This window comes from Oryza sativa, chromosome 11, assembly GCF_034140825.1.
Source record: "Oryza sativa Japonica Group chromosome 11, ASM3414082v1".
NCBI lineage: Eukaryota > Viridiplantae > Streptophyta > Magnoliopsida > Poales > Poaceae > Oryza > Oryza sativa.
The window spans coordinates 22,459,420-22,479,474 of NC_089045.1; the positions used below are offsets into that span (position 1 = coordinate 22,459,420).

Genomic DNA, 20,055 nt, shown 5'->3' on the forward strand with positions numbered 1-20,055 from the left:
CCTTAAATGTAAAGGGAATTGTATATTTCATTAATTTGACAAAAACGTTGCCTTCTGCTCCAGCTTTTCAAGAGTAGGTTCTTCAGCCTGAAACTAGGTTTGAGAACAGATCATTCATTCTTTATGAGATATAACCAATGCCTAAGATGTATAAACTATGTAAGCATAACTGTGTATTGACAAAAATGCAAGTAATCACATTGTGTAGAATAAGAAGATAATTTTAATATTACCAAAGAAGCTGTTCTAGTATAACCCCTTCTTTATTCAAGAACAGTGTTCTGCACTTCAGACAACCAAAAATTTACACTTACACATACTGCGCAGTAATTGGAAATTACAACAAGAATTGTAACATCAATCATAGCCCACAGCCTATCAAGGACTTATTGCATCGATCAAGCATATCACCTCCGAGTGAAGATGATAGAACATAAGAACAACATACATCATGGTAAGTTGATAACAGTTTTTGATCCATCAAGCAACTCCTGCTGACCTTATCTGAAAGCAGGTGCCTCATGTTTCAAGAGACCGGTGAACTTTCGGCTTGCTATGTCGCGAGCAGAAGGACTTGAGCCTATCAATACCATCTTCAAGAGAAGACGGTTCGATGGCGAAGGTGATTCGGAGCCAATTCTTGTATCCAACAGCACATCCTGGACAATTTTTTTTACCAAGTTGTTAATATTTCAAACAGAAGGCAATTCTGAATCACTGATCATTGTAGAGACAAAACAAATTGTACCGAACAGATGGAATGAGCTAGAATTTTGAAAGTTAAATGATGTGCATGGGAGGAATCAGGATTCAGGAATGTACCTGGCAAAAGAATCACCAATTCTTCCTTTGCTAGCTGGCAGCAGAAGTCCATGTCATCTTTGATGCCTTGCAGGCAGGACAGATCCAGTTTCACCTGCACCAAGCCAACCAAAACATCATACACCATCAGAAATTCCCTTTGATTCTCTTCATTGTGAAGCAGAATATTTGACTGACCATGACAAACATGGAACCCTCAGGTTTGCTTGGGCAAGTGATGCAACTGATGCCCTTCAGCTTCTCCCAACAAATATCTGCGGTCTGCCTTAGGACATCGACGGTCTTTTCGAAGAATTCTTCCTTTGTGTTCTCTATGAGTTGTGGAATTGCTCCCTGAAAAAAAAAATTAATCAAGGTAGAATGTAAATCATTATGTTTTGATATTATGTATCTCCACTGATCTTTTTATTCTGCCAAGTTATGTACAATTTATCTTTAGAAGAGATGTGATCAGGCAATTTTAGTTACCTGGATAAATGTTGCAGGATCAGCCGAGATATCAAGGTAACTCTGGATGCTTTCCACTACCTGAAAAGGGGGATCAAGGCTAAGAGTTGTTTGACCGTTTCCAAGGGTTAGGTTTCAGATAATACCAAAAAGTGGAAGCTATTTCATTAAGCTTAGATTGCTGCTAGTCTGCAATATCTGCATTCTTTGTTGAATAAACTACAAATATCCTTGATTTTTGTTGTTGATTGCAACAATACTTGTATGAAAAGGGTTTGAAGTTAAACTTAAACAACCTTGGTCCTTTGAAATACGCCATTAGGATCGCTCGTCACAATCCATCCAAGTCGCCATCCAGGCACAACCCATCTCTTCGATATCGATCCTAACGTAAGAACTGGAGCTACTGAGCCAAACACCCCCATCGGCACAAATTTATTCTGCCCAAACGTCAAATGTGCATACACTTCATCTGCAATGACAAAGATGCCAAGCTTTTTCGCGGTCTCGGCAACCTACAAGAAACACTGATCCTTGATCAAACACACTGAAATTTCCCCCAAAATGATCCCCAGTAGGAAAGAAATGACTAATTAACTCAGTACTTGCCTTGGCCAAATGCTCAGAAGTGTAGACATTGCCACAGGGATTTCCTGGATTGATAATGACCATTGCAACCGTGTTCTTGTCAGCAAGTTCCTGCACTCCATCAAGATCAACCTCCCAGCCACTCTCTGGGAGAAGATCAAAGTACCTGACCTCCATGCCATTGAACACTGCGCGTGCCTCGTGGAACAGGTACCCTGGCCTTGGGCACAGGATGTTGGCACCAGGGCGAGCTAGGACAGAGCAGATGATCTCAATCGCTTGAGCACAGCCACTTGTCAGGTACACATCATCAGCTGATAGCTCATATGGCAAGTCTCGCGATAAGTACCGCGCGATAGACCTGGAATTCAACTTCAGTTTTAGGATTTTTATGTCTAGCTATGGTGAGGAAGATATGTGCCAGGATTGTGAACAGTAAAACAGGTACATTGATCTTTGTGAAATCAACACTATGTGAGCCTAAATTTTGTCAGACTCTTTAAATTTGCTGCCTAGACACAGATGTCATGATTGAGGATTGTGTGTTAAGACTTAAGAGTACAAATTCAGCCACTCTGAAATTTCAGAGTGGACCACATGATCACTTTTAAGTCTTATATAACCCATAGTTGAAATTTAGGGTGGACCATATGCACTTACTCCACAGTAATCTGTCAGGTTTGTTATGCTTACTCCATAGTGATTCTGTTGTCAGTTAGTGGTCACACAGTGTGAGGCCACCAGTGGTTTATATCATGCCTGAACAACCTAATCATTTGACAAATCCAGTACCATTGCTCCCTTTTTATGGACAGCCAAACCAGTTGATGTCCAAAATTGTTTTTGCCTAAAGATCATTGTTTTCCGCTGATTTGGTCAATTTGTTCAGAATGAACAAAACGCAAAGCTTTGATCTTTTTTCATCCCGTAAGGTAAATTCTAAGGAAATTTCATCTTTACCATGTAGAATAGAAAAGAAAGAATTTTAGAAGCGGATTAATACAGCAACATTTGCAGCATGAACAGGTGCTAATTAGAGAGGGCACCATCGGTTGGCCTAATAAACCAAAGTCAAAGCCAAAATTTAAATTTTAAATTTAATTCTGAAGTTGATTCTAAGATATTTTTAACTTACTTTTTTTGCATTGGTTTTTAAGTTGCTTATGTTGTGTTTATGTAAGTTCCCAACTTCCCCTACTTTATTATCCACGCGCACGCTTCCCAAACTGCTAAACGGTATATTTTTTTAAAAAAATTTCCAATAAGAAAGTTGCTTTAAAAAATCATCATAATCTATTTTTTAAAGTTTTTTCAGCTAATACGTAATTAATTATATGCTAAACTATTACATCGTTTTGCGTGTCGGGAGGCATGGGTTACCTCCAAACACAACCTTAGAACACATATACAAAAGTTTTACCTACAAATTAATTTGTACTCCCTACATCCCTAAATATTTGACGCCGTTGACTTTTTTAAACATGTTTGACCATTTGTCTTATTCAAAAAAAATTAAGTAATTATTAATTCTTTTCTTATCATTTGATTTATTGTTAAATATACTTTTATGTATACTATAGTTTTACATATTTCACAAAAGTTTTTGAATAAGACGAAATGTCAAACATGTTTAAAAAAGTCAACGGCGGTAAACATTTAGGGAAGGAGGGAGTACTCCCTAATAACCCATTTTAGCTTATTATGAAATGAAACCGATGGGGCTGAGAGAGTAATTGATGGCGATTTTCTGACCTCCGTGCAGGCTCGAGGCCGACGCAGGAGGAGTAGGAGTTGTGCTCCCCGGACCGGAGCGCCGCCGCCACGGCGTCCACGGCGTCCGCCGTCGTCCGGAAGCACGGGAACACCGACGGGTCGCCGTGTCCCATCGGGATCACCGCCCGCCCACCACCACCACCACCATCTCCGCCGCCGCCCGCCGCCATCCCGGCCTTGACCCTGCCCAGCACGCCGCGCACCGACAGCGCCGTCAGCCCGAGCAGCGCGCCGTTCGGCTCGAAGTTCCACGCCGCCGCGGTGGCCGGCGGCCGCCCGTTGCCGGAGCCGTCCTCCATTGCTTGCGCCAGCTTCGGATTTTTTTTTTTTGAAAAAAAATGTTTATTTTGAGTGGTGACAAATAGTAGGATTTGATGTAGGAAAAAGTCTGAAGCTCAAGGTTCACTTGTACTTGATGCAGGTAGAGGATGGGGGCAATGGGGAATCTATATAAACAAAAAAAAATTTGAAAAAACAAATGCAAATTGTGCTGGTACTCACTTCATTTTCAAATACTAGCCTGTCACCTGCCATTATTTTCTTTAAACTTTAACTGCTCGTCTTTTTTTAAAAAAAAAAAAAAGATTTGCAAACACCTAAAAAGATACTTTCTCTGATTCAAGTTACAAATACGCTTTAGGATTTGAATAAATTCATGCATGGATTTATATATGTGTTTAAGGATGAAGGATAAAGAGATCAAAACGTCTTGTAAAATGGGTATCATATTTTCAGCGTATTGGATTCCTAATGTAAGCATGGAATTCCTGTTAGTCTAATCTAACCATTTAAGAATAATTTACCGTCAAAATTGAAACAATAATATACAACAACGATAGATATTTGAAAACGGATCGAGTGATACTTCCAGCAATAAGCAAAGACAGACTTCCTTTGTTTGTTCAAAAACATGAACAAAGCCAAATTAGAATAGTTTGTTTCATTAACCTGCAAATCGACAAGCAATGGCAGAGAGACAATCCGGAGTTACATCATCAAAGAGGGCAGATTTGACTTGATTATTTGACTAGCTCGCTTTGGAGTAGTTGCCACTAAATCGATCGAGAGCCAGAATTCATATGATAATTAATTGACGACGATCGATATATGCCAAGAGCTAGCACGTACGACGACATAAGCGCTTGCATCAGCGCTGACGTGGCTCTCCACGTGTAGAATCCACGCATGACGTGTGATATATCTGGCGATCGTGATACGGAGAGAGAAGTTTTAGGCGGTTTGAGAGTTGAACAAAGAGAAGAAAAAAGAATATTATTTTCTAAACACACGTTTCCCGAATTGCTAAATATTGTATATATTTAAAAAAACTTTCTATAAAAAGTTGCTTAAAAAATCATATTAATACTTTTTTAAGTGGTATGAAATGTAAAGTTTGTGACACGAATAGATATATGTGTTGCGTCATTGTGGTTCGCTCCTGCTCATCTCTCGATAGCTTTGGACGGCTTGTTTGGCAACTCGAGGGAAGGGGATTGGGAGTTTACACGAAGGAATTGATGGTGAGATTAAGATGGGAATTTGATTTTTCATCCCAGTCTCTTGTTTGGTAGAGGTGGTGGAAATTGATAGAGAGATTAGTTGGAGATTAGATTATTAATGAAAATGGATGGCTGAGATTTGTTTATGCGAAGTAAAGGAGGAATTCCCTCCCAATTACCACCCCTGCCCAGGTATTGAAAAGGAGGGAGTTTATTTCTCAATTCACCATCACTATCCCACCAAAATTCACATGTCTCACAACCAAACAAAACAGTAAATAGGCTCATCCATCTAAACTCCTAATCCCTACTAAAAACTCCCCCCAACCAAACGGGCCGGGAAGGAACACAACATCAGGAGGTTTTCAAGAGAAACCCTTTACTTTGTTTCTGTCATCGTTCATCAAATCATGTAGGAGGCGGTGGATCTTGGCGGGTGCATCACTCTTAGGAGCCTGTTTGGGAGATTAGGTTTTTTTTTAATCCTCTTGGGATATTTTTCTCCATACTGCATGCGCTTCTGACGTTCGTCCTGTGTAAACTCGTTTGCTTCCTACTAATTGAATGGTGTGCACGCACGAAAAAAAAAAGACTATAGACCAATAATGCATAAAGTTGTGAAAATAAGTACTTCTCCTGTTATTTAATATATGACGCTGTTGACTTTTATTATAATATTTAACTGCATTATTAAAAAAGATATGCAAATCTTAAAAATATAAGGTACTTAAAATTCCTTTAGTGATACATCAAGCCACAACAAAAGAAAAGATATTTACTTCAATTTTGTGAATAAAACAAATGGTCAAACACAGTATAAAATGATAACGGTGTTATATATTAAAAAAAATAGAGGTAGCAAGATTTTATTTTGAAACAGAAGAGCAGGGAAAGTGGGAAACCTTCTGGATTACAGAGTATTCAGCACATATAACACAAGATCCATGCAGATCGCACTTGAAAATTGAAATGATGCCATCCCACCATTTTGTGTGACCTCAACAACATGAAAGACTAAAAAATACCGGCTGATTGAAACTTTTAGAACCAAGCCAGCCGGAGACCCCAAGAGGCCAGAGCACACACATCTCTTAACGCTGCAAATGAGCCTGCTGCTAAGTGATAGGAAAAAAAAGAACTTTCTAGGGAGGCAGATTTTCGTCACTCGAAGATACATCCCACTGTGCTTGTGTTTGTCGCCAAAAAGTTTGACTGTAAATAACAAATTTGTAAATAGTGCGTATTATTTATAGTCAAATTTTTTTTTCGGTCGTATACTAAGTTGAATATGAACTTGTATGATTGTGGTGATATATCACATATTTATCCACTTTTTTAAGAAATACAATTTTCTTTTGCAAACGTGTTAATATTTCAAACTGAAGGCAACTCTGAATCACTTATCATTGTGGAAATAAAACATATTGAACCAAACAGATGAGGTGAGCTAGAATTTTACAAGTTAAATCATGTGTATGGGAGGAATCAGGATTGTACTACCTGGCAAAAGAACCACACATTCTTACTTTGCCAGCTTGCAGCAGAAATCCATGTCATCTTTGATGCCATGCAGGCAGGACAGATCCAGTTTCACCTTCACCAAGCCAACCAAACATCATCCACCGTGAGAAATTCCCTTCGATTCTCTGTATTATGAAGCAGCATATTTGACAAACATGGAACCCTCAGGTTTAGCCCAGCCTTGGGCGCAGGATGTTGGCACCAGGCAGAGCTAGGACAGAGCAGATGATCTCAATTGCTTGTGCACAGCCACTTTGTCAGGTAGACATCATCAGCAGATAGCTCATATGGCAAGTTTTGTGATGAGTACCAATTGACCTGAAATTCAACTTGAATTGTAAGATGTTAATCTAGTCATGGTAAGGTAACTCTGTACCAGGATTGTTAACAGAAAACATGTATGGTGAACTTTGTGAAGTTCATACCATGAGCTTAACTTTGTCAGACTCTTTTAACTTGCTGCCCAAACACAGACAGGTCATGATTGAGGACAGTTTGTTAAGAGTACAAATTCAGCCACTTTGAGTGATCAGCTATGTACTGACTGCTTAAGAGTATATAGATGCAAGAGATGAGAGTGATCAGCTATGTACTGACTGCTTAAGAGTATATAGATGCAAGAGATGAAGGGCCTGTTCACTTTGATGCCATTTTCAACCTTACCAAATTTTAGTAAAGTTGCTAAAAAAATGGCTATATTTAGTTTGCTGTCAAATTTTGGTAACTATATAAGAAATCCTGCCAAAATTTTGATAACTATGCCAAAATTTGGTAAGGTTTTTTTTTGGCATCAAAGTGAACAGGCCCGAAAACTATATGATTGTATAAATTGCTACATTGCTTGCCTACCGGCAAGATTGGAGTGATCAAGGTTTATAACCACAGAACAGTAGTGAACAGTCAGGGTTGCACAATTGCACTTGTCTTTCACAACAAATGCAGATAAAAACGCAGGCCAACACAACGAGAACTTCAGGTCCAGAAAGGCCAACTCCATTATATGCTTCAAAACCTAAACAAGTCAATATCTGTACTACGCAGTAAGCACCTGCATCAGCACTCAGCAGCGCTTCAAGTAGTTCACACTTGCAGACGACCTTATACCCATCAGAACCAAATAGAGTATATACTTAGTCAGCATATCTTAGGATTCTAACTAGGCATCAGCAGATAGCATAGAACAACACCAACACTAAATTGTCAATCAAAACAACCCGCATGCCGATAGGCGAATTTTAGGAACTAATAACAGCAGATAGCTGGCAAATTTTAGGAAGAAATAAGTACAGAGATAGGTAGATCAGATTAGCACAGATAGATGGTCTAGAAATAATAGGTCAGGACTGACACATTCAACAGGCAGGGTTCCTAGTCTTAGATAAGCACCCAGCATACAGTGCCTAAGTTGGGACTCATCAGGATGGTTACTGACTATCAATTGCTAAGTGTTGCCGCAGCTCAGCCCGGATGCTGTCAAACTGTCGTTTAGCATCACCGTGTGCTTCCTCAGCATTGTTATTCTCCGCCTTCAGTCTTGACAGCTCTGCATCTTCATCCTCCTTTTTCTTTGACATCTTCTGGCCTTTCCATCGGAGTTTCCCAAGTTCCTGTTCAAGCTTGGCTATAGCACTATCATTTTCATCAAGCAGAGCATCAACACGGGACACAGCAAAGGCCTTATCCGCTATCTGTTCTTTCAGTTTCTCCCCGTCTCTGAGAGAATTGGTGTAATCTGATCTGATCTGGAGCAATTTGGTCAGAATCTGCTGCAAAGACTGAACACTGAATCCATTTTCTTCTAAAATGGTAAGTGTTTTGATGTGGTCTTCAAATATTTCCATGCTGTCCGTTATGCATAATTTACTTATATTATCCACTGCATCAGTATATGACCACATTAGACCTAAAGCCGTTCCTTCACGCAGCCCTAGTGGATGGTGCTTGAGTGGAAGGAAATGTGGCTGCTGTGGCATCTTTCGAAACACATCCATCTCTTCAAATAAAGACCAAACATGGGACCTCTTGGTGAATGGGGCCTGCTGACCAGTGAGTTGACACTTAGATATATCTGAGACCATAGAATTCCCACCAAATGAGCAGCGCCTTAATATGGCATTGTCACTGGTGCACGGCAAACTCCCACTGTTCCCAATATGTAATTGGATTGATCCCTGTCCCACTTTCCCACCCACCTCATGCCCAACTGAACAGTCAAGAGGTAACATAGATTTCTCCATAAGATGGCTGATTTCAGCTACTTCGGTAGCCACATTGTCAGATTCTGCATCTCTATTATGATTATCTTGACAAATGCTATTGATTGTAGCAGTCAGCTCTTCATCGAACAGACTAGAATTTAAGTTAACTTCAGAGAAACCATCAGTGTTCCAATCACGAGAACCTGCAAAAAAAACATCATTAGAAAACTGCTACATTGAATGCAACAAAATAAGTGAACATTTACAGCAAAGATAGAGTTCCCAGAACATACGTTTTCCATTGACAACTGATTCAAAGCCTGGAGGTGTTAGTGGCAACAGTTCTTGATTTGTTACTTCATTTGCATTCAGGTTATCCTCCAAAGCCTTATTAAGCTGCTGCTGAATATGAGTTTCACCCTCCAACTGTCTCTGAACAGGATACCAGAGTGAGAATGTGGCAGTCGATGGAAATATGTGATCAAGACAAGTTTCATACCTCCACAGAAGATCCTTTCAGTCGCCCTGCAGCTTTCTTTCTACGTATTGGCTGGACAGTACTGGTTGCATCCAATGAGTTATGTGGGCTATCTGATTCTTTGGAGCCCTTCTTTCTAGCAACTGCAGATTGTACATCAGTTGTTAGATTTGATGCATCATCTTGTTGATAGAACAGTACTAGACAAACTACTTACATTTCTTCAAGATAAGAAACTTAGTATTTGAACCACTATCAGCCTCTCTTGACACCTGCAAACAGATTGACAAGCAGCACAAAAACTGCTCATGAATATGGATTCAGGATGGATAAGTTCGTAAAAGTCAACAGCACAAGACTTACGAAGTCAAAAGCCTTTATTTGTTTACCCAGAGGAGATGGGGTATTGCATTGTGAAGAGACACTCAAAGCACAAATAATTTCTCTGCTTGGAGAAGTACTGTTTCCCTTTAACTGAATCTGGACCAGCAAAAAGATTCAAATGGCCATAAATTAAAAATTATCTGCATGTAAGAAGTAATTCAAGTACAAAACACAACAGATGGGACTCACATTATCAGAGGGATCGTTCATGTCCTGAAGTGCATGAATAAGTCTCATTTTACCCCGTTTGAGCTCGGAAGGCATGATTTTTTTAGTGTGTAGTTGCTGGACAGAGAGCAGCCCTCCCCGTGCCTTCCGTACAGGATTGTATCTGCGAGATAATGCCATTTTCTGTTTTCCAAACTTTTTAGTTGAAAGCATAGCATAGCCTTCATTCATACTTGTTCCACAAGCAGATGTATTAGCCTGACCATTCGTAAGCATCATGTCAGATATAATTTCTTGATTAACCATTGTCTTCCCAATACCATCTTCTCTTGATTCATTCTGAGGTATTCTATGTCCTGTCGAAGCATCAAGAATCCCCTTCACTGGTACCAAACAGTTACTCACTATCTTCTTCGAAAGCACTTGAATTTTTTTCATTCCAGATGGGTCAGAGCAAGACTTTGGAGAATGATTGCTTCCCGATGACTTGCATAATTCAGATAAAGGAGTGTTCATCTCAGAATGTGAAACATCCTCAGAATCTTCAGGTAACATGCCTTCAGGTTGCTGCGTTGCATTGAACTCCTTCCTTGACCTTTTTATTGACCTTCTCCGGGCAGAAGATTCAGTATCATGTCTATGTTCATCATCACTGGAGAACACATCAACTGGTGAGCTTGGGCTTTTTCCAGACATAGACTGCTGCCTCAAGTGTCTCTGTACAGGTAAAGAAACATCATGAGTGGATCATGCAAGTTGACGTACAAGCTATTGAAACAACAATCATAGAGAAACCAATGCATGTAAGAACAATAGCAAAAATATGAACATGAATGAACAGATCAATGTGTATGACTGCTAATCCATGTATTTGGGTACTGTAAACATAATCATAATATGTCATGGCTGCACATTCGTGGCCAACAAACAGTTCTCTAGCCTATATGTGTTTCCTTTCTTCTGCTCTCACCATTACATCGAAATGAGCTTTTCACATTCCACCGTGACATGCAATCCCATTTTCCCCATTAAATGCAGCTTTCTTTTTTCCCCCCTTTTCCCATGTTTAGCATATGATCCCAGTTTTTATGTTTTTTCTGTTACTTGTTTGGCTATGGGCCCACTGGTACAATTTTTTAGATCATTGAATGGCAATATCCACAGATTCGTTTTTGTTAAAAGGAAGAATTTTATTGCTGATAGAAAGTTTTACTATTATTTTAAAAGTTGCCCATTTGTATCTCTGTTGAAAGTTTTGTCTTATTGTGAAATTTTCTTGATATGTAGATGAGAGTTTTTCAGTTCTATATGATTTTCTCTGTATAATAGGTTTTCCGGTTTTAGCTGAAATTATTTTAGTTTACGAATACAGAAAATTAATGCAAAAACAAATATCTACAAGATAACGATGGACCAAACATTTCAAACCAACTGTGAAACCAACAATTGTCTGAATTCAATCATGCATGCATACAAGAGATATTGTTTCCTAAGTTCAGACAAAACGTCTCCAAACTATGTGGGAATTCTGCACAACTACCAGGTACAATTTAAAAATAATTCTGAAATATGAAAACAACAGCTTGCTTAATCCGATATACCAAAGCAGATTTCACAAGTATCCAGGACTTTAACAACAGCCCACAAAACATCGCGCTGACCTTAGCCATATGGTACACAGACCCATCGTACCCCAACTATCCCAGATGAAAATTACAATGGTGAAGAACAAAGTTGTGGAGACAATACAACAAAAATTGAGCATGTTTTTCAGTACAAGGGTGAAGCATTCGACAAAATGCTTGCTGTTCAATCACTCGTTAAACATAAGTTTGCTTGAAACTTCTTGCTGCACTATGTCAGGCCTAAAACAACAAGGCATCATGTTTTCAAGAGGTTATGAGCATTGTTCAAAGAGGGTGATTTTTTTTCAAAAAAAAAAAAAGAAAAAAGTGGGGGGGGGGGGGCTGTACCATGAATTTTTCTTAAAAGTATCTAGTCAAGAATGTGAAAACGTATTTAGCAGGACTCCTAGTGAATAAACATGGAACAAGTCAACAAGTGGGAAAAAAATCCAATAATCACCCTGATCAAATTGATGGTTCAATATTCAAGCAAACCTACATATACCTACTCAACAGTTCTTCAATAAATAGCTTAGAAGCCAGAGAGTTTCATGTCCTAAAACTCAAAAGATACATATTTCAAGAATAGTGGGCTGAAGGTTTGATGTAATTAAAGGAACACATAGTAAGTTATTTTAATCATCCCATTTAAATGAACTAACACAGAATATTTAGATGGCATGTAACTCACATGCGATTCTTTTCATTTATTTAACTCCAAAAATTACAAAACCAATCATAATTCATCCTGATCCATGCATTAGCAGTGAAGCACACAGTATCAACATCAGCCACAAGCTCACAACAGCAAGCAAACTGAAACAAAGAAAACTAGCAAGCACAGGTTACATATAGATTTTAGCATTACCTTAGCAGAGACAATCCTCCAGTTCTTGCCATTCCACTTGTACTGAGGCTGAAGCAGCTCCCGCACCTTGGTCACCACAACCTCCTTGGTCTTTCCATTGACACTTACCTCATACTCACCCTCGCCGACGACGCTCCGCACCACGCCGGGCGACCATGCCCCGTCGCAGTAGGCCTCGACGGCGGCGCCGGGGCCAATCCGGAAATCGCAATCCCGCGGCGAGCGCTCCTCGGACGGCCTGATGAACCGCCAGTGCAGGTACTCCACCGCCTTGGCCACGGCCTCCCCTTCCCCCTTCTCCAGATCGGAGTACTCGACGAGGTAGCTCATCCTGTCGATCACCTTGGCCACCTTGGCGTGGAACCACGAGTGGCCGTACACCTCCCGGTCCCTCCTCACCTCCACCTTGTCCCCGACCTGGTAAACCCTAACCGCCTGCTTGGGCTGGAGCGCGATCGCCGCCTCCGACGGGACCCACTCGCCGCCGACGTAGTCGCGGCGCGGGCGCACGAGGCTCCGCGGGAAGTCGATCACCTCGCGGGTGATGGGGAACGCGACGGTGACGACACCGCCGCCGCCGCCGCCGCCGAGCACGATGCCGGACCACCACCCATCCTTGTGAAACGCCTCGACAATGTCGTGCGGGGAGAGCGCGCGGAGGTGGTCGTCGGAGTGGGGTGGTGGCGGCGGCGGCCGGGGGCGGATGTGGGAGGGCGCGAAGTGCTCGACGAGGACGCCGCCGTCATCGGAGACGAGGTGGGCGTAGGACGCCGCGTAGCGCGCCGGGGTGCGCGGGCCGCGCGCGGGGACGAAGCCCACGACGACGGCCTCGAACCAGGAGCCGTGGAACCCGTCGGCGTCGACGCGGACCTCGACCTCGGTTCCGGGCGCCAGCGGGGGCTGCTCCCCCTCCACCCCGCCGCCGCCGGGGCGCGGGCTGCGGGGGGAGGACGAGCACTGCGACCCCTTCGGCGGCCTCGTCCACCGCCGCACCCGCCCGCGGCCGCGCCGCCGGCCGGTGAGCGGCGGCGAGCGTCCGGCTGCCATGGTGGAGGTGGAGGTGGTGGAGAGGGGGAATGGGAGAGGTTTTGGGTGGGTTTGGGGTGGGCGTGTCGTGTCGTCTACCCGTCTCGCCCATCCGAAGCGAGGTGGGAGTGGGGCTGTGTCACTGACAGGTGGGCTACGGTGGGGGTGCGCGGCGAGGGATGGGCCCACTTGTCAGTGTTTGATTTGACTGGAAGGATGGTGAATGCAAAGGTGGCGGAGGGGTGGTGGGACCAGGAAGTGGGGGTTGTGGGGCCTGTTTTGTCAGCAGTAGCTGACATGTAGCGCCCTCGTGGGGCCCACCGGTCAGTGGAAGTGCGATTCCCTAGAGGAGGAGGTGACCGTTTCATTGACAACCGGACTCCAGCGGCACTGCCGCACTCGTACTGGTAAAATGGACGTGACTACACTAGAGGTATAAATCAGCTAGACACTATCCACCTATATTTTAAATATAATTTTTTTCTTAAATTACTCATCCGATCTACTATCCGATTACACCGTTGTGTTCGTAACAATTAAATCTTTATAACAAGATCTCACATTATTGTGTTTTGATGAAAAAATATAAATTATTTTTATAATACATCTAAATTATTTTTGGATTTCACTAAGTTACTTTTTTGATATATAAAAGTAATTCAATAAAGCCTAAAAGTAATTTACATGTAATATAGAAGTAACTTATAAAAAAAGAAAGTAACTTCTAAAATATATGTTAATTACTTTAAAACTTTATTGAATTTACTTTTATATATTTAAGAAGTAACTTAGTGAAATCTAAAAGTAATTTAGATATATTATAAAATTAATTTGTGATTTTTTATCATAATATTTTTATCATAATAAAAAAAACTAATTACACAGATTGCGTGTAAATTGTTAGATGAATATTTTAAACCTAATTGTGCCTTGATTTGACAATGTGGTGTTACAGTAAACATTTACTAATGATGGATTAATTAGGCTTAATAAATTCGTCTCGCAATTTACAGACGGAATCTATAATTTGTAATTGATTTTTTTCACATTTAATACTCTATACATATATCCAAATATTTGATGCGACGAAAAAATTGAGAGTTTGAAGGGAATTAAATACAGCCTATTACAATGTGGAAATTTTCTATTTCAACACCTCAGCCACGCCTGTGATCCAACATGTCATATCGAACTGGCAATACAGGCCCCTCAACCGCACTTCCTGATCTCACTCACCACTCCCTGCAACCGCATTCACCACTCCATCCACTGACAAGTGGACCCCACCCCTATCCAGAAAGGACAAAAGCCACAGAGAAAATGGAAAAACCCCTAGTCCCCTTACACTTACACCGCGCAAACCCCGACCATACCCCACCTGTCAGTGACACAGGCTGGACGCTTTCCACGTAGCAATCGGATGGTAGTAGGCCCAGGGAAAGTGGGATAGATACACGAGTCGAGTCGAGATGCCGCGCATGAGGAGCTGTGGGGCCCACCTGTCAGTGACCCCACGTCCCTATGCCTTTAGAGCTCCCACCGCCACGCGCCACCCAAAACAAACCCCCCATTCCTCTCCTCCTCCATGGCCACCGGCGGCTCGCCGCCGCTCACCGGCCGCCGCCGCCGCCGCCGCGGCGAGAAGGTGCGGCGCTGGACAAGGCCGAAGAAGGGCTCGGTCTCCCGGTCCCCGCACTACCCGTGCCCCGGCGGGGAGGAGGAGCCCCCGCCGCCGCTGGCGCCCGGCACCGACGTCGAGGTCCGCCTCGACGGGGACGGGTACCACGGCACCTGGTACAGGGCCGTCGTCGTGAGCTTCGTCCCGGCGCGGGGGCCCCGCGCCCCGGCGCGCTACGCCGCCTCCTACGCCGACCTCGTCTCCGACGACGGCGGCGGCGGTGGCAGCGAGCCCCTCGTCGAGCACTTCGCGCCCTCCCACATCCGCCCCCGCCCCCCACCTCCCCCCTCCTCCGACGACCTCCGCGCGCTCGCCCCGCACGACATTGTCGAGGCGTTTCACAAGGATGGGTGGTGGTCCGGCATCGTGCTCGGCGGCGGCGGCGGCGTCGTCACCGTCGCGTTCCCCATCACCCGCGAGGTGATCGACTTCCCGCCGCGCTTGGTGCGCCCGCGCCGCGACTACGTCGGCGGCGAGTGGGTCCCGTCGGAGGCGGCGATCGCGCACCAGCCCAAGCAGGCGGCGGCGGTTAGGATTTACCGGGTTGGGGACAAGGTGGAGGTGAGGAGGGACCGGGAGGTGTACGGCCGCTCCTGGTTCCACGCCAAGGTGACCAAGGTGATCGACAAGATGAGCTATCTCGTCGAGTATTCCGATCTTGAGAAGGAGACGGTGGAGTACCTGCACTGGCAGTTCATCAGGCCGTCCGAGGTGCGCTCGCCGCAGGATTGTGATCTCCGGTTTGGCCCCGGCGCCGCCGTCGAGGCCTACTGCGACGGGGCGTGGTCGCCTGGCGTGGTGCGGAGAATTGTCGGTGAGGGTGAGTACGAGGTAAGTGTCAATGGGAAGAACAATGAGATTGTGGTGACCAAGGCGCGGGAGCTGCTCCAGCCTCAGTACAAGTGGAATGGGAAGAATTGGAGGATTGTTTCTGCCAAGGTAATGGTGGAATCTGTCTCTGAAACTCTGCGTATTAGCAGGTCGGGTGTCTGCTTGCATGTTTTAATCTTGTGGCTGATGTTGATTGATATTGTGTGCTTCATGACTGCTGATGCATGGATCACCCTCTTTGAACAATGCTCATAGAGATTTGCTCCGGTCCAACGAAAAGTATTTCGAGGTACCGGTACCTCACGGTACCAAATTGTTTCCGATCGTTGGATCTATCAATGCCTATCCTGCCCGCCTAGTTAGATCCAACGTTCGGAAACAATTTAGTACCGTGAGGTACTAGTACCTCGAGTTACTTTTTGTTGGACCGAAGCAAATCTCATGCTCATAACCTTATGAGAACAGGATACCTTGGTGTGTTTAGGTCCGACATAGTGCAACAAGAAGTTTCAAGCAAACTTATATTTAACAAGTGATATTACACAGCAAGCATTTTGTTGAATGCTCCACTCCTGTACTGAAAACACATGCTCAATTTTTGTTGTATTGTTTCCACAACTTCTTTTTCTTCACCATTGTACTTTTGATCTGGGGGGAGTTGGAGCAGCTACCATATGGCTAAGGTCAGCACGATGTTTTGTGGGCTGTCGTCAAGTCCTGGATACTTGTGAAATTTGCTCTGGTATATTGGATTAAGCAACCTATTGTTTTCATATTCGAGACTTATAACCCTATTTTCAAATTGTGCTTGGCAGTTGTGCAGAACTCCCACATAATTTGGAGACATTTTGTCTGAACTTGGCAAATAATCTCTCTCTCTTCATATATGTACCTCTCCATGATTGAATTCAGACAATTATTGGTTTCACAGTTGGTTTGAAATGTTTGGCCCATCATTATCTTTTACACATGTGTGTTATTGCATTTATTTTCTGTATTTGTAAAAAGATTCTTCTTAAAACTGTAAACTAAAATAATTTCAGCGAAAACTGAAAAAACTTCTGTACAGAGAAAATCATATAGAACTAAAAAAACTCTCATCCATGTATCAAGAAAATTCCATAATAAGACAAAAACTTTCAACAGAGATAGAAAGTGGTAATTTTTAAAATACTAAAACTTTCTACCAGAAATAAAATGCTTCCTTTTCCTAAAAAGGAACCAGAGATATTCCCCTACAATGACCTAAAATTTGTCGCAGTGGGCCCATGGTCAAACAACAGAAAAAACACAAAAAATGGAATCATGCTAAACATGGGATAAGGGGGGAAAAAGAAAGCTGCATTTAACAGGAAAAAATGGGATCGCATGCCTTGGAGGAATGTGAAAAGCTTATATCGTTGTAATGATTAGAGCCAAAGAAAGAAAACACATAGAGGCCAGAGAACTGTTTGTTGGCCATGAATGCGCAGCCATGACATATTTTGTTTACAGTTACCTGAATACATGTTTCAGCAGTCAATTACACATTGTTCTATTCGCTCATCTTCATATTTTTGCTATTGTACTTGCCTGCATTGGTTTCTCTATGATTGTTATTTCAATAGCTTATATGTCAACTCGCATGATCCACTCATGATATTTCTTTACTTGTATAGAGACGCTTGAGCCACCAGTTTGTGTCTGGAAAAAACCGAAGGTCACCAGCTGATGAACACTCCAGTGATGATGAACAAAAACAAGATACTGAATCTTCTGCCTGGACAATGTCAAGGAAAAGGTCAAAGAAGGAATTCAAGGCAACAGAACTGCCTGAAGTCAACTTACCTGAAGATTCTAATGCTGTAAGTCTTGTGCTGTTGACTTTTAGGAACTTGTCCATCCCGTATCCATATTCATGAGCATTTTTTGTGCTGCTTGTCAATATGTTTTGCAGGTGTCAAGAGAGGGTGATAGTGGTTCAAATACTAAGTATCAACAAGATGATGCGTCAAATCTAACAACTGTTTTACAATCTGCAGTTGCTACAATGAAGGGCTTTGAAGAATCAGATAGCCAACATAACTCGTGGGATGCAACCAGTACTGTCCAGCCCAAACGTAGAAAGCAAGCTGCAAGGCGACTGAAAAGATATTCTCTCGAGGTACGAGTCTTTGTCTTGATCACATATTTCCATTGGTTGCCACGTTCCCACTCTGCTGTGTATCTTGTTCAGAGACAGTTGAAGGGTGAAACTCATATTCAGCAGCAGCTTGATAAGACTTTGGAGGATAACCTGAATGCAAATCAAGTAACATATCAAGAACTGTTGCCATTAACACCTCCAGGCTTTGAATCAATTGCCAGTGGAAAACGTATGTTCTGGGAATTCTATCTTTGCTGTAAATGCTCACTTATTTTGTTGCATTCAATGTAACAGTTTTCTAATGATGTTTTTTTTGGGGCAGGTTCTCGTGATTGGAACACTGATGGTTTGTCTGAAATTAACTTACATTCTAGTCTGTTCGATGATGAGCTGGCTGCTACAATCAGTAGCATTTGTCAAGATAATCATAATGGAGATGCGGAGACTGACAATATGGTTACCCAAGTAGCTGAAATCAGCCATCTTATGGATAAACCTATGTTACCTTTTGACCTTTCAGTTGGATATGAGGTGGGTGGGAAAGAGGGAAATGGATCAACCCACTTACCTATTGGGAACAGTGGGAGTTTTCCGTGCACCAGTGACAACACCATATTAAGGAGCTGCTCATTGGCTGGGAATTCTATGGCTTCAGATATGTCTGTGTCAGCTCCCCGGTCAGCAGGCCCTATTCACCAAGACTAAGGATACATGGTCTGCATTTGAAATGATGGAAGTGTTTCGGAAGGATCCACAGGAGCCACATTTCCTTCCACTACAGCAGTTTCCAGAAGCGGTGCGTGAAAATATGGCTATAGGGTTATTTTGGTCATATATAGATGCTGGGGATGCAATAAGTAAATTACGCATAACGGACAGCACGAAGATATTTGAGAAGCACAACACAACACTCAACTATTTAGTGGAAAATGGATTCAATGTCCAGTCTTTGCAGTGCAAGCTAAACAAGGCGCTCCAGTTCAAATTGGATCGCACCCATTCTCTCGCATACAGGGAGAAGCTGAAAGAACAGGTGCTGGAAAAGCAATCTTCCTTGTCCCGCATTGGTGCATCGCGTGATGAAAATGATAGTGCTATGGCCAAGCTCGAGATGGAACTTGGGAGACACCGATGGGATGGCCAGATGATGTCAAAGAAGATGGAGGACGAAGAGGCGGAGCTGTCAAGACTCAAAGCGGAGGATAGCAACGCTCAGGAGGCATGCCGGGATGCTGAAAAACAGTTTCGCAGCGTCCTGGTTGAGGAGGAATGCATTAACAATTGATAGCAGGTACTAGCTTCTTTCGATGTGTCCCTCTAACTTATGCTCCAGCCTTCAGGGCTGTATGTGTATGCAGGCGCTAATCTAGGGCTATTTCGATGTGTCCTGACCTTTTGTTGAGATCGTCTATCTATGCTAGTCTGGTATGCCAATTATCTATGTACTTAGGGGATCGTTTGGATATATGCCAGTCCTAACCAAACCAACTCTTTGCCAATTGTAAGAAATGGTTGCTGCCAATTTATCTCTTTTGTTGTAATGGCTGGCCTCTTGTTTGGTTTGCTAGCAAAGGTGTGCTTTGGCTTTCAACTAAGTCAAATCGCTTTCTTGGCTTGACTGAGAGATGCAGATTGGCTGCAGGTACAGCCGTACAGGAGAGTGAATTGTTGAATTCATGTACAACTTGTTCTTCATTTCCTGTGATACAAAACCAAGATTGAATTGGTTTGCAAAGCATGTGGTTCTGACTGTGAGGGTTCACAAGTTCACTTTTAGTTGGGTGTGCCCTCGACGGAAATTTGGTTATAACAGCTTATGATCAAGTCTTAAACATGCATCTGCCTTCTTGCGCTCTGCATCTCTTTCATGTCTCATCACAAGTTTATATATCTTCTTCTTTGCACTGTACATCTCATTCATGTCATCCGTTGATCTAGGCCCTCTTTAGATCTACTGGGAAAATTTTACACCCCGTCACATTGAATATTTGGATTTATGTATGGAGTATTAACTATAGACAAAA

The 20,055-nt window shown here is 42.9% G+C and overlaps 2 protein-coding genes and 1 pseudogene across 3 annotated transcripts; 1 reads left to right on the plus strand and 2 right to left on the minus strand.

Annotated features, from left to right (window-relative positions):
* Nucleotides 1-174: 174 nt before the first annotated feature.
* LOC4350712 (nicotianamine aminotransferase 1-like) lies at nucleotides 175-4,049 on the minus strand. Its single transcript, XM_015760120.3, has 7 exons — nucleotides 3,610-4,049; nucleotides 1,879-2,218; nucleotides 1,566-1,784; nucleotides 1,291-1,350; nucleotides 1,000-1,155; nucleotides 823-916; nucleotides 175-659 (listed from the first exon to the last, which is right to left on the minus strand). The coding sequence occupies exons 1-7, from the start codon at nucleotides 3,927-3,929 to the stop codon at nucleotides 520-522; spliced, it is 1,329 nt and encodes a 442-aa protein (XP_015615606.1). The 5' UTR covers nucleotides 3,930-4,049; the 3' UTR covers nucleotides 175-519.
* Nucleotides 4,050-7,821: 3,772 nt separating this feature from the next.
* On the minus strand, nucleotides 7,822-13,465 carry LOC4350713 (uncharacterized). 2 transcript variants are annotated; one of them, XM_026021641.2, is made up of 7 exons: nucleotides 12,372-13,465; nucleotides 9,900-10,595; nucleotides 9,690-9,800; nucleotides 9,544-9,598; nucleotides 9,348-9,469; nucleotides 9,142-9,280; nucleotides 7,822-9,051 (listed from the first exon to the last, which is right to left on the minus strand). In XM_026021641.2, the coding sequence occupies exons 1-7, from the start codon at nucleotides 13,416-13,418 to the stop codon at nucleotides 8,075-8,077; spliced, it is 3,147 nt and encodes a 1,048-aa protein (XP_025877426.1). In that variant the 5' UTR covers nucleotides 13,419-13,465; the 3' UTR covers nucleotides 7,822-8,074. The 2 variants fall into 2 exon arrangements, with proteins under 2 accessions (XP_025877426.1, XP_015615702.2); XM_015760216.3 differs by having other exon boundaries at nucleotides 9,690-9,806.
* A 1,427-nt stretch (nucleotides 13,466-14,892) lies between these two features.
* LOC107276122 (DUF724 domain-containing protein 3-like) lies at nucleotides 14,893-19,572 on the plus strand (annotated as a pseudogene).
* The last annotated feature ends 483 nt before the right edge of the window (nucleotides 19,573-20,055 follow it).

Coding starts and splice junctions, on each gene's coding strand:
- LOC4350712 (XM_015760120.3), bottom strand. CDS start 3,929: ATGGAGGACGGCTCCGGCAACGGGCGGCCGCCGGCCACCGCGGCGGCG. Junction 1,785..1,878: donor CTTCTGAGCATTTGGCCAAG/GCAAGTACTGAG, acceptor TGTTTCTTGTAG/GTTGCCGAGACCGCGAAAAA. Junction 1,351..1,565: donor GCGTATTTCAAAGGACCAAG/GTTGTTTAAGTT, acceptor CCCCCTTTTCAG/GTAGTGGAAAGCATCCAGAG.
- LOC4350713 (XM_015760216.3), bottom strand. CDS start 13,418: ATGGCAGCCGGACGCTCGCCGCCGCTCACCGGCCGGCGGCGCGGCCGC. Junction 10,596..12,371: donor GGAGGATTGTCTCTGCTAAG/GTAATGCTAAAA, acceptor TTACCTGTACAG/AGACACTTGAGGCAGCAGTC. Junction 9,281..9,347: donor TGAAAGGATCTTCTGTGGAG/GTATGAAACTTG, acceptor TATCCTGTTCAG/AGACAGTTGGAGGGTGAAAC.